The following is a 13912-nucleotide window of genomic DNA, read 5'->3' on the forward strand; positions in this document are numbered from 1 at the left end:
TCGACCAAACTCAAACTATGCCATTTAAACTTGTCAAAAATGTTTCTGGTGTTATTCCTGGTTGTGTCACTGGTTGTGTCACTGGTTGTGTTACTGGTTGAGTCACTGGTTGAGTTACTGGTTGAGTTACTAGTTGTGTTACTGGTTGAGTTACTGGTTGTGTCACTGGTTGTGTCACTGGTTGAGTTACTAGTTGAGTTACTAGTTGTGTCACTGGTTGTGTCACTGGTTGTGTTACTGGTTGTGTCACTGGTTGAGTTACTAGTTGAGTTACTGGTTGTGTCACTGGTTGAGTTACTGGTTGTGTCACTGGTTGTGTCACTGGTTGAGTTACTGGTTGTGTCACTGGTTGAGTTACTAGTTGAGTTACTGGTTGTGTCACTGGTTGAGTTACTGGTTGAGTTACTGGTTGAGTTACTGGTTGAGTCACTGGTTGTGTTGCTGGTTGTGTTGCTGATGGTGTTGCTGATGGTGTTGCTGATGGTGTTGCTGATGGTGTTGCTGATGGTGTTGCTGTTCCTGCTATTAATCTTTGCACTTTTTTTTTAATATTAACACACCTTTCTGTTTTTGTATGCACTCTGCTATTTGTAATTGAACCATTTTTCTATTTCGCACTCAGCCTACAAATTATTTCTCAAATTGAACGTTCTGTATATTTCGCGCAATCGCTGTCATTGTAAACTGTAGTATCTCGGGTTGGAGTATGTGTATGTGTGCGCGCACGTGAGCTGCTGTGAACGAGTCAACCTTAGATACACGTAGGATACACGTAGGATACACGTAAGAAACACGTAGGACACAGGTAGGATACACGTAAGACACATGTAGGAGACAGGTAGGATACAGGTAAGGTACAGGTTAGATACACATAAGATGGACGCGCGGGTGCGTGTATACTTTACAAAAAACTTTACATAAAACTTTACAAAAACCACTACAGTGGGCAGCAGCATTGATAGGAGCACGATTCCCCCTATGTTCTAGAACTGATATAGGATCCAACGTAGGGTTCAACCTGGAACCCGGCCTATATGATGTAAATGTATGGGGCGGGGAGAAGGGGAGGGAGTAGCTGAGCCCACAGTTTTCCTCAAACTTCAGTAGAAAAATGTTTCCCTGTAAATTCGCACCAGACTTGCTGGAATAATCAACACGCAAAAACAATTCTCGACTCATTGCCGTCAAACTTGCAATGAGTCGAGAATTGTTTGTGGAGATAGAATGCATTGCAGGATGTATAAGGTTGTAGATTGTGTTAAGCCAACATGCATCCAAACATACAATTTATCCACTCTGGTCGTCCGCTATCTGATACAGCCACACACTATTGGCAGCACCCATTTGGTTTTTTTGATATGACGCGTTTGGTAGCGCATACAATTGCACACGCACTGCTGAGCTACCAGAAGGGACTTCCTCGCCCTTCTGTTCCCCTCACTTCCTCGCGGGTTTTGCAACCAAAATGTATATGGCATAACACAAGTTACTTGTTAATCCCCAACCACAAGGCGTGACTGGAGGGCTACCTGGTGAAGTATAAATATCCACAAACAAAACCCTTGTGACCTCAAACCTTCTTTTACCCTTTTCTTCTTCTTCTTTTCCTTCTTCTTTTCCTTCTTTTACCAGAATTAAACATACAACCAAGCCTTACTCGATAACCTTAACCAGATTTTATCATCAATAATCGAGGAAGACTACAATTTAAAAATTAACAATGCCCTTTTTTAATAAATGTTTTCAAAATGTCTTTGCAAAGGATTCCGAACCCGCCAAACCCAAGGTTCGGTTTTTACTTCCAGGGGAGTCATCAGGCTCACCAATCTTAGAACCCAGCTCAGTCTATAGGGACTCCAGGTATCTAAGAAAAGCTGGAACTGAAACTTATGGCGAGATTTTTCAGAATAAGCTGGATTACACAGAGCCATCAACCGGAATACCATTAATCAGAAGGCGCGCTTTAGAAGCTGAGAATGCAAAGCAACCACCAAAGAACAGCCCTCCGCATTTCTCTCCACCAAAGTCGATCTTTGTACGCATTGCGGAGGATCCACGTGTTTTTCCCGATGATTTTATGGATATGCTGGATGGCACAGAAGTATCAGTTGCGTCAGAATCAGTTGTTTTGCAAAATGCAGAGTCAAGTTTGATCTATGATAAACTTAGAGGTCCAGTAAATATTGGAATTGATTTTTCCTCCGAGAGTCGCCAGACAAGGAGGGAGGATATAATTACGGAATCTGACACAGTAACAATCCTGAGGAGTGCTTCCCAAGTAGAGGAGGCATCCAATAACAGCTTCACCTCGCCCTATGACAGTCCAAGCCAACTTCAATTTCATGTTGCTAATGAAACCACAGATGGAAACGCGGATGTACCATGTACATCTGCCTTATCAGAATTTGAGTCTAGCTCGGTGTATGATGATGAAATCATTCCGAGAGAGGCTCCATATCATATTGCTATTAAAACCACAGATGGAAACGCGGATGTACCATGTACATCTGCCTTATCAGAATTTGAGTCTAGCTCGGTGTATGATGATGAAATCATTCCGAGAGAGGCTCCATATCATATTGCTATTAAAACCACAGATGGAAACGCGGATGTACCATGTACATCTGCCTTATCAGAATTTGAGTCTAGCTCGGTGTATGATGATGAAATCATTCCGAGAGAGGCTCCATATCATGTTGCTATTGAAACCACAGATGGAAATGCGGATGTACCATGTACATCTGCCTTATCAGAATTTGAGTCTAGCTCGGTGTATGATGATGAAATCATTCCGAGAGAGGCTCCATATCATGTTGCTATTGAAACCACAGATGGAAACGCGGATGTACCATGTACATCTGCCTTATCAGAATTTGAGTCTAGCTCGGTGTATGATGATGAAATCATTCCGAGAGAGGCTCCATATCATGTTGCTATTGAAACCACAGATGGAAACGCGGATGTACCATGTACATCTGCCTTATCAGAATTTGAGTCTAGCTCGGTGTATGATGATGAAATCATTCCGAGAGAGGCTCCATATCATGTTGCTATTGAAACCACAGATGGAAACGCGGATGTACCATGTACATCTGCCTTATCAGAATTTGAGTCTAGCTCGGTGTATGATGATGAAATCATTCCGAGAGAGGCTCCATATCATGTTGCTATTGAAACCACAGATGGAAACGCGGATGTACCATGTACATCTGCCTTATCAGAATTTGAGTCTAGCTCGGTGTATGATGATGAAATCATTCCGAGAGAGGCTCCATATCATGTTGCTATTGAAACCACAGATGGAAACGCGGATGTACCATGTACATCTGCCTTATCAGAATTTGAGTCTAGCTCGGTGTATGATGATGAAATCATTCCGAGAGAGGCTCCATATCATGTTGCTATTGAAACCACAGATGGAAACACGGATGTACCGTATACATCTTTTATACCAGAATTAGAGTCTAGCTCGCCCTATGACTTTCCAAGCGCATTTCCATTTCATGTTGCTATTGAAACCATAGATGGAAACGCGGATATACCGTATACATCTGTCTTACTGGTATCAGCCCCCTTGTCAGATGCTGTGAGCTCAGTTGAAAGAACCAATTGGAATGACCAAAACTCAGAGGACTGCGATTTTGTTTCTGTGGATATTAGGATTCCAGAGGAAAACGATTCCTGTATGAATCAATTAAAGGAGCCTAAAAAGAGTAGGATACCACTGTTCAAATTGTTTGCACGGCTCAAGAAGAGCAGAAAGACTCTGTTTAAACCGTTTTCATGGTTCAAGAAGAGCAAAACGACTCTGTTCAAACCGTTTGCATGGCTAAAGAAACGGGCAGAAAAGAAGGAGTTAATAGAAAAAGTTGTTTTGGCTGAAAGTGATGATCAACAACAACAACTGCTGCTAAAAGAACAACAACAACAACAACAACAACAACAACAACAACAACAACTGCTGCTGCTAAAAGAACAACAACAACAACAACAACAACAACAACAACAACAACAACAACAACAACAACAACTACAACAACAACAACAACAACAACAACAACAGCTACAACAACAACTACTACAACAACAACAACAACTATTACAACAACAACAACAACTACTACTATTACAACAACAACAACTATTACAACAACAACAACTATTACAACAACAACAACTATTACAACAACAACAACTATTACAACAACAACAACTACAACAACTACAACAACAACAACAACAACTACAACAACAACAACAACAACTACAACAACAACAACAACCGTCGCTACCTCAACCATTTGAACTAGTGTGATATCGATATCACGAAAGAAACACAAAACACGAAAAACACAACACAAACTAAAAATAAAAACAATATTAACCAGAAAAACATCAATTTCTTCCACTTTGACAAGTTTAAGACTCCCGTCGATTCATACTGCGGTGAATTGTGCCAATAGATCTGAGCTGCAGTTAACTTTGCAGACATCCATTACATGAATAGCACTAAACTGGGAACTAAGAGCCATTCTGAGGGCGACTTCATTACACTTTATAAGAGGGTCCCCATACTGCAGGTCACAGAAGAAGCCTTCAATAAGGTGATCTCGTCCCGCCCAGAGTTGCTTGATATGGTCCTTAGAAATTCCCTTCTCTGTCTAAAGCTACCACCGATACTGTCACTGATGCTATTTCTGATGTTACCTCTGTTGCTGCTTCACGGATGACTATATCACAAACCCAACCATGATCCCAAAGCAGGGGAGCCCACTGACCTCTGCTACCGTTTCCCATAGCCTACCACAACATTGCACTAGTGTAGCTGCTGACTCACACATTTATTCTGAACTTGGCAGATCCTGCGACAAAATGGCGCCTTTGTCGTATGATCTTGTACGGGGGACGAAAAATGTCGAGGACGCATATGCACTAGGGGTATCAACAAGGCACAGCGGGATCATATAATCACAGGTTGAGTTGTATAAGTCACCGTGCAAGTTGTTTCAGATGGTGCAGAAGAAAAGCTTGTGGAATCTGCTTCCGGGGTCTGTTAATGTTGCATCAAAATCATTGTTTGCTCGTGTTGGAATAGCACCACTAATATTTATCATATTTATCATATTTATTATATCCAACATATTTATTATAGTGTGTGCTATCCGACGTCGACCAAACTCAAACTATGCCATTTAAACTTGTCAAAAATGTTTCTGGTGTTATTCCTGGTTGTGTCACTGGTTGTGTCACTGGTTGTGTTACTGGTTGAGTCACTGGTTGAGTTACTGGTTGAGTTACTAGTTGTGTTACTGGTTGAGTTACTGGTTGTGTCACTGGTTGTGTCACTGGTTGAGTTACTAGTTGAGTTACTAGTTGTGTCACTGGTTGTGTCACTGGTTGTGTTACTGGTTGTGTCACTGGTTGAGTTACTAGTTGAGTTACTGGTTGTGTCACTGGTTGAGTTACTGGTTGTGTCACTGGTTGTGTCACTGGTTGAGTTACTGGTTGTGTCACTGGTTGAGTTACTAGTTGAGTTACTGGTTGTGTCACTGGTTGAGTTACTGGTTGAGTTACTGGTTGAGTTACTGGTTGAGTCACTGGTTGTGTTGCTGGTTGTGTTGCTGATGGTGTTGCTGATGGTGTTGCTGATGGTGTTGCTGATGGTGTTGCTGATGGTGTTGCTGTTCCTGCTATTAATCTTTGCACTTTTTTTTTAATATTAACACACCTTTCTGTTTTTGTATGCACTCTGCTATTTGTAATTGAACCATTTTTCTATTTCGCACTCAGCCTACAAATTATTTCTCAAATTGAACGTTCTGTATATTTCGCGCAATCGCTGTCATTGTAAACTGTAGTATCTCGGGTTGGAGTATGTGTATGTGTGCGCGCACGTGAGCTGCTGTGAACGAGTCAACCTTAGATACACGTAGGATACACGTAGGATACACGTAAGAAACACGTAGGACACAGGTAGGATACACGTAAGACACATGTAGGAGACAGGTAGGATACAGGTAAGGTACAGGTTAGATACACATAAGATGGACGCGCGGGTGCGTGTATACTTTACAAAAAACTTTACATAAAACTTTACAAAAACCACTACAGTGGGCAGCAGCATTGATAGGAGCACGATTCCCCCTATGTTCTAGAACTGATATAGGATCCAACGTAGGGTTCAACCTGGAACCCGGCCTATATGATGTAAATGTATGGGGCGGGGAGAAGGGGAGGGAGTAGCTGAGCCCACAGTTTTCCTCAAACTTCAGTAGAAAAATGTTTCCCTGTAAATTCGCACCAGACTTGCTGGAATAATCAACACGCAAAAACAATTCTCGACTCATTGCCGTCAAACTTGCAATGAGTCGAGAATTGTTTGTGGAGATAGAATGCATTGCAGGATGTATAAGGTTGTAGATTGTGTTGAGCCAACATGCATCCAAACATACAATTTATCCACTCTGGTCGTCCGCTATCTGATACAGCCACACACTATTGGCAGCACCCATTTGGTTTTTTTGATATGACGCGTTTGGTAGCGCATACAATTGCACACGCACTGCTGAGCTACCAGAAGGGACTTCCTCGCCCTTCTGTTCCCCTCACTTCCTCGCGGGTTTTGCAACCAAAATGTATATGGCATAACACAAGTTACTTGTTAATCCCCAACCACAAGGCGTGACTGGAGGGCTACCTGGTGAAGTATAAATATCCACAAACAAAACCCTTGTGACCTCAAACCTTCTTTTACCCTTTTCTTCTTCTTCTTTTCCTTCTTCTTTTCCTTCTTCTTTTCCTTCTTCTTTTCCTTCTTCTTTTCCTTCTTTTACCAGAATTAAACATACAACCAAGCCTTACTCGATAACCTTAACCAGATTTTATCATCAATAATCGAGGAAGACTACAATTTAAAAATTAACAATGCCCTTTTTTAATAAATGTTTTCAAAATGTCTTTGCAAAGGATTCCGAACCCGCCAAACCCAAGGTTCGGTTTTTACTTCCAGGGGAGTCATCAGGCTCACCAATCTTAGAACCCAGCTCAGTCTATAGGGACTCCAGGTATCTAAGAAAAGCTGGAACTGAAACTTATGGCGAGATTTTTCAGAATAAGCTGGATTACACAGAGCCATCAACCGGAATACCATTAATCAGAAGGCGCGCTTTAGAAGCTGAGAATGCAAAGCAACCACCAAAGAACAGCCCTCCGCATTTCTCTCCACCAAAGTCGATCTTTGTACGCATTGCGGAGGATCCACGTGTTTTTCCCGATGATTTTATGGATATGCTGGATGGCACAGAAGTATCAGTTGCGTCAGAATCAGTTGTTTTGCAAAATGCAGAGTCAAGTTTGATCTATAATAAACTTAGAGGTCCAGTAAATTTTGGAATTGATTTTTCCTCCGAGAGTCGCCAGACAAGGAGGGAGGATATAATTACGGAATCTGACACAGTAACAATCCTGAGGAGTGCTTCCCAAGTAGAGGAGGCATCCAATAACAGCTTCACCTCGCCCTATGACAGTCCAAGCCAACTTCAATTTCATGTTGCTAATGAAACCACAGATGGAAACGCGGATGTACCATGTACATCTGCCTTATCAGAATTTGAGTCTAGCTCGGTGTATGATGATGAAATCATTCCGAGAGAGGCTCCATATCATATTGCTATTAAAACCACAGATGGAAACGCGGATGTACCATGTACATCTGCCTTATCAGAATTTGAGTCTAGCTCGGTGTATGATGATGAAATCATTCCGAGAGAGGCTCCATATCATGTTGCTATTGAAACCACAGATGGAAACGCGGATGTACCATGTACATCTGCCTTATCAGAATTTGAGTCTAGCTCGGTGTATGATGATGAAATCATTCCGAGAGAGGCTCCATATCATGTTGCTATTGAAACCACAGATGGAAACGCGGATGTACCATGTACATCTGCCTTATCAGAATTTGAGTCTAGCTCGGTGTATGATGATGAAATCATTCCGAGAGAGGCTCCATATCATGTTGCTATTGAAACCACAGATGGAAACGCGGATGTACCATGTACATCTGCCTTATCAGAATTTGAGTCTAGCTCGGTGTATGATGATGAAATCATTCCGAGAGAGGCTCCATATCATGTTGCTATTGAAACCACAGATGGAAACGCGGATGTACCATGTACATCTGCCTTATCAGAATTTGAGTCTAGCTCGGTGTATGATGATGAAATCATTCCGAGAGAGGCTCCATATCATGTTGCTATTGAAACCACAGATGGAAACGCGGATGTACCATGTACATCTGCCTTATCAGAATTTGAGTCTAGCTCGGTGTATGATGATGAAATCATTCCGAGAGAGGCTCCATATCATGTTGCTATTGAAACCACAGATGGAAACGCGGATGTACCATGTACATCTGCCTTATCAGAATTTGAGTCTAGCTCGGTGTATGATGATGAAATCATTCCGAGAGAGGCTCCATATCATGTTGCTATTGAAACCACAGATGGAAACGCGGATGTACCATGTACATCTGCCTTATCAGAATTTGAGTCTAGCTCGGTGTATGATGATGAAATCATTCCGAGAGAGGCTCCATATCATGTTGCTATTGAAACCACAGATGGAAACGCGGATGTACCATGTACATCTGCCTTATCAGAATTTGAGTCTAGCTCGGTGTATGATGATGAAATCATTCCGAGAGAGGCTCCATATCATGTTGCTATTGAAACCACAGATGGAAACGCGGATGTACCATGTACATCTGCCTTATCAGAATTTGAGTCTAGCTCGGTGTATGATGATGAAATCATTCCGAGAGAGGCTCCATATCATGTTGCTATTGAAACCACAGATGGAAACGCGGATGTACCATGTACATCTGCCTTATCAGAATTTGAGTCTAGCTCGGTGTATGATGATGAAATCATTCCGAGAGAGGCTCCATATCATGTTGCTATTGAAACCACAGATGGAAACGCGGATGTACCATGTACATCTGCCTTATCAGAATTTGAGTCTAGCTCGGTGTATGATGATGAAATCATTCCGAGAGAGGCTCCATATCATGTTGCTATTGAAACCACAGATGGAAACACGGATGTACCGTATACATCTTTTATACCAGAATTAGAGTCTAGCTCGCCCTATGACGTTCCAAGCGCATTTCCATTTCATGTTGCTATTGAAACCATAGATGGAAACGCGGATATACCGTATACATCTGTCTTACTGGTATCAGCCCCCTTGTCAGATGCTGTGAGCTCAGTTGAAAGAACCAATTGGAATGACCAAAACTCAGAGGACTGCGATTTTGTTTCTGTGGATATTAGGATTCCAGAGGAAAACGATTCCTGTATGAATCAATTAAAGGAGCCTAAAAAGAGTAGGATACCACTGTTCAAATTGTTTGCACGGCTCAAGAAGAGCAGAAAGACTCTGTTTAAACCGTTTTCATGGTTCAAGAAGAGCAAAACGACTCTGTTCAAACCGTTTGCATGGCTAAAGAAACGGGCAGAAAAGAAGGAGTTAATAGAAAAAGTTGTTTTGGCTGAAAGTGATGATCAACAACAACAACTGCTGCTAAAAGAACAACAACAACAACAACAACAACAACAACAACTGCTGCTAAAAGAACAACAACAACAACAACAACAACAACAACAACAACAACAACAACAACAACAACTGCTGCTAAAAGAACTACAACAACAACAACAACAGCTACAACAACTACTACAACAACAACAACTACAACAACAACAACAACTATTACAACAACAACAACTATTACAACAACAACAACAACAACAACTATTACAACAACAACTACTATTACAACAACAACAACTATTACAACATCAACAACTATTACAACAACAACAACTATTACAACAACAACAACAACAACAACTATTACAACAACAACTACAACAACAACAACAACAACTACTATTACAACAACAACAACAACAACAACAACAACAACAACTACAACAACAACAACAACAACTACAACAACAACAACAACCGTCGCTACCTCAACCATTTGAACTAGTGTGATATCGATATCACAAAAGAAACACAAAACACGAAAAACACAACACAAACTAAAAATAAAAACAATATTAACCAGAAAAACATCAATTTCTTCCACTTTGACAAGTTTAAGACTCCCGTCGATTCATACTGCGGTGAATTGTGCCAATAGATCTGAGCTGCAGTTAACTTTGCAGACATCCATTACATGAATAGCACTAAACTGGGAACTAAGAGCCATTCTGAGGGCGACTTCATTACACTTTATAAGAGGGTCCCCATACTGCAGGTCACAGAAGAAGCCTTCAATAAGGTGATCTCGTCCCGCCCAGAGTTGCTTGATATGGTCCTTAGAAATTCCCTTCTCTGTCTAAAGCTACCACCGATACTGTCACTGATGCTATTTCTGATGTTACCTCTGTTGCTGCTTCACGGATGACTATATCACAAACCCAACCATGATCCCAAAGCAGGGGAGCCCACTGACCTCTGCTACCGTTTCCCATAGCCTACCACAACATTGCACTAGTGTAGCTGCTGACTCACACATTTATTCTGAACTTGGCAGATCCTGCGACAAAATGGCGCCTTTGTCGTATGATCTTGTACGGGGGACGAAAAATGTCGAGGACGCATATGCACTAGGGGTATCAACAAGGCACAGCGGGATCATATAATCACAGGTTGAGTTGTATAAGTCACCGTGCAAGTTGTTTCAGATGGTGCAGAAGAAAAGCTTGTGGAATCTGCTTCCGGGGTCTGTTAATGTTGCATCAAAATCATTGTTTGCTCGTGTTGGAATAGCACCACTAATATTTATCATATTTATCATATTTATTATATCCAACATATTTATTATAGTGTGTGCTATCCGACGTCGACCAAACTCAAACTATGCCATTTAAACTTGTCAAAAATGTTTCTGGTGTTATTCCTGGTTGTGTCACTGGTTGTGTCACTGGTTGTGTTACTGGTTGAGTCACTGGTTGAGTTACTGGTTGAGTTACTAGTTGTGTTACTGGTTGAGTTACTGGTTGTGTCACTGGTTGTGTCACTGGTTGAGTTACTAGTTGAGTTACTAGTTGTGTCACTGGTTGTGTCACTGGTTGTGTTACTGGTTGTGTCACTGGTTGAGTTACTAGTTGAGTTACTGGTTGTGTCACTGGTTGAGTTACTGGTTGTGTCACTGGTTGTGTCACTGGTTGAGTTACTGGTTGTGTCACTGGTTGAGTTACTAGTTGAGTTACTGGTTGTGTCACTGGTTGAGTTACTGGTTGAGTTACTGGTTGAGTCACTGGTTGTGTTGCTGGTTGTGTTGCTGATGGTGTTGCTGATGGTGTTGCTGATGGTGTTGCTGATGGTGTTGCTGATGGTGTTGCTGTTCCTGCTATTAATCTTTGCACTTTTTTTTTAATATTAACACACCTTTCTATTTTTGTATGCACTCTGCTATTTGTAATTGAACCATTTTTCTATTTCGCACTCAGCCTACAAATTATCTCCCAAATTGAACGTTCTGTATATTTCGCGCAATCGCTGTCATTGAACCTAAATCTACCTCATAAACAGAATTGGACTCTGAAGTTGGCGAGACTATTTCCTCCTTTGGGAGTTTAAACCGAACCTTGGCTTCGGCGGGTTTTTCCCCCTTTGATGTGGGGGAGGTGTTAAAAATTTTTGAAAAATGACATTCTTTGAGATTTAATTAAGTAAACTAACTGGTAAAGTCTGACTCGTTTAAACTGTACTAAGTGAGACTTTGGTTGTGTGTTTAATTCTGGCGAAAGAAGAAGAAGAAGACGATGGAAAAGAAGAAGAGAAAGGTGAAGAAAGTTTAAAACTACAAGAAACAGATTCGTAGGTATTTATAACTTATAAAGTAGCTAGCTATCTTGTTATGTCTTGTAGTTGGAAATAAACAAATATACTTGTATATGCCATATACATTGTAGTTGCAAAAGCTCTAGAGAATTGAGAGGAAAAAAACGGTATCTCCTAGTAGCTCAGCAGTACGTGTGTAATTGTATACGCTGAACAATAGGTGATGCTAAAAGTGAGTGAGTGAGTGAGTGTGTGTGTGTGTGTGTGTTTTTAGGCACAAATTTTATATAAATACAATAAGTAAACAGGGATTGCAAATGATATGTTTGTATGGGATTTAATATTCCTATCTTTGACGTAAAATCATGAGCGTCTCTCTAATAGTCTATATTAGTAAATGCCATCTTGGCCTCTCATAATTTTTTATTGGTATTTGTCTTTTTTTTTATTATTTTTTTATTTTTTTGCATTTTTCTTCGCGCATCTAAGAAATCGCAAAGGTTGCATCTTTGTCGAAATCTTAGATTTGATATCTGATGCATGTAGATGTGATTGGTGATGGTTGTTTAAGCATCTGGGTTTAAAGACTAGTTCAAATCATTATCCATACTCCCGGTTTAAAATATCAACCCTTGTTAATAAGCATACTGCTTTATTTGTAATAGCACCGTTAGCATTACTCGTCTGCTTCTTGAGAGTTTTAGTGTCACCGATAGCATCTAAATGCCATACTACGGGGTTGCCAGAGGCCGCGCCATTGGCGTATACGATAGTTGGCCTGAATGTAAAGATTCAGTGGTTGGGTTCAGTAATGCCAAATTCAGAAAATTTAACGATTATTTTGAGGCTCAACTATTTGTCGATATGGAATCAGATTATGCTTACGGGTACAATCTGCGATACTCTGATGAGTATAGTGATGAGTATAGTGATGAGTATGGTGATGAGTATAGTGATGAGTATAGTGATGAGTATAGTGATGAGTGTGGTTATGAGTATGGTTATGGGTATGGTTATGGGTATGGTTATGGGTATAGTGATGAGTATAGTGATGAGTATAGTGATGAGTCCGATGATGAAGATGAGAATGCTTGTGAGGTAATTGTCTCGTCCCCATTTTCAAAAGATCACACTAATTCTCGGAAACTTAAAATATCGTCAAATTCCATGCCCAACGTGACTAGAATTTACACCGATGGGGCCTGTCGAGGTAATAACAGACGGCGCCTTGCTGCTTCGGGCTATGGGGTTTATTATGGTAAACACGATATACGAAATAAAGCTGTTCCATTAAGCGATGTGGATGATGTTGATAATATTCCACCAACGAATCAACGCGCAGAATTGCATGCTGTGCTTCATGCCTTACGAAACATAGACAAAGAGCTTGATAAAGCAATATACAAGTGTCGGTATGCTATTTGTTCTGATTCTATATATGCTTTGAAATGCATTAAAATATGGTCCGCAAAATGGTTAAAAAATGGATGGCAAAATGTCGCTAAAAGACCAGTGGCCAATGCTGACATTATCAAAGAAGCTGTAAGATTGACTGCAAAGATTGATGATGTGTATGGCCAGTTAGGGTGGAACTCATTGCAATTTATTCATGTTAGAGGACATTCTGGAAACAAAGGGAACGATATTGCTGATAATTTGGCCAGCATTGGTGCAGATGAGATGGCAATGGAGTTGAATTTGAAGGTTCATCAAAGCAAAAAGAAGAAATAATGGAATCAAAAGTACTATTAGCCATGAGAATAAAAAAAAAATAATGAAGGAAAAAAAGATAAAAAAAGATAAAGGAAAGAAAAGGAGAAGAAACGAAAAGCCAACCTTTTCAAATGCATTTGTTTTTGTTTTTGTTTTCTTGTTTTTACATTTCTTGGGGGGAAAGGGGACTTCTTTTGTTTGTTCCAATTTTTGGTTTTGATTTTGATTTTGCATTACAATTTGCTTACTATTAGAAATGATCGTTTTTTTTTATTTATTAAAAAAAAGAATATTTGATTGGAGTTTGTATTCTAGTCTAGTTTTACATTTTTAGAATAAA

The 13912-nt window shown here is 40.4% G+C and overlaps 4 protein-coding genes across 4 annotated transcripts; 3 read left to right on the forward strand and 1 right to left on the reverse strand. All coding sequences in view use genetic code 12, as the record gives it.

Annotated features, from left to right (window-relative positions):
• Window positions 1-1720: 1720 nt before the first annotated feature.
• On the forward strand, window positions 1721-4463 carry PVL30_005686 (uncharacterized protein; the record flags this gene model as incomplete). Its single annotated transcript, XM_061119732.1, has 2 exons — window positions 1721-3643; window positions 4389-4463. The coding sequence occupies 2 exons, from the start codon at window positions 1721-1723 to the stop codon at window positions 4461-4463; spliced, it is 1998 nt and encodes a 665-aa protein (XP_060975715.1).
• A 2461-nt stretch (window positions 4464-6924) lies between these two features.
• PVL30_005687 (uncharacterized protein) lies at window positions 6925-10210 on the forward strand (the record flags this gene model as incomplete). Its single annotated transcript, XM_061119733.1, has 2 exons — window positions 6925-9315; window positions 10136-10210. The coding sequence occupies 2 exons, from the start codon at window positions 6925-6927 to the stop codon at window positions 10208-10210; spliced, it is 2466 nt and encodes an 821-aa protein (XP_060975716.1).
• A 715-nt stretch (window positions 10211-10925) lies between these two features.
• On the reverse strand, window positions 10926-11601 carry PVL30_005688 (uncharacterized protein; the record flags this gene model as incomplete). The annotated part of the gene is made up of 2 exons (XM_061119734.1): window positions 10926-11433; window positions 11597-11601. 2 exons carry the CDS (start codon window positions 11599-11601, stop codon window positions 10926-10928), a joined length of 513 nt encoding a protein of 170 aa, XP_060975717.1.
• Window positions 11602-12582: 981 nt separating this feature from the next.
• On the forward strand, window positions 12583-13590 carry PVL30_005689 (uncharacterized protein; the record flags this gene model as incomplete). Its single annotated transcript, XM_001524084.2, has 1 exon — window positions 12583-13590. One exon carries the CDS (start codon window positions 12583-12585, stop codon window positions 13588-13590), a length of 1008 nt encoding a protein of 335 aa, XP_001524134.2.
• Window positions 13591-13912: the final 322 nt, after the last annotated feature.

This window comes from Lodderomyces elongisporus, chromosome 8 (genome assembly GCF_030384665.1).
Source record: "Lodderomyces elongisporus chromosome 8, complete sequence".
Taxonomy (NCBI): domain Eukaryota; kingdom Fungi; phylum Ascomycota; class Pichiomycetes; order Serinales; family Debaryomycetaceae; genus Lodderomyces; species Lodderomyces elongisporus.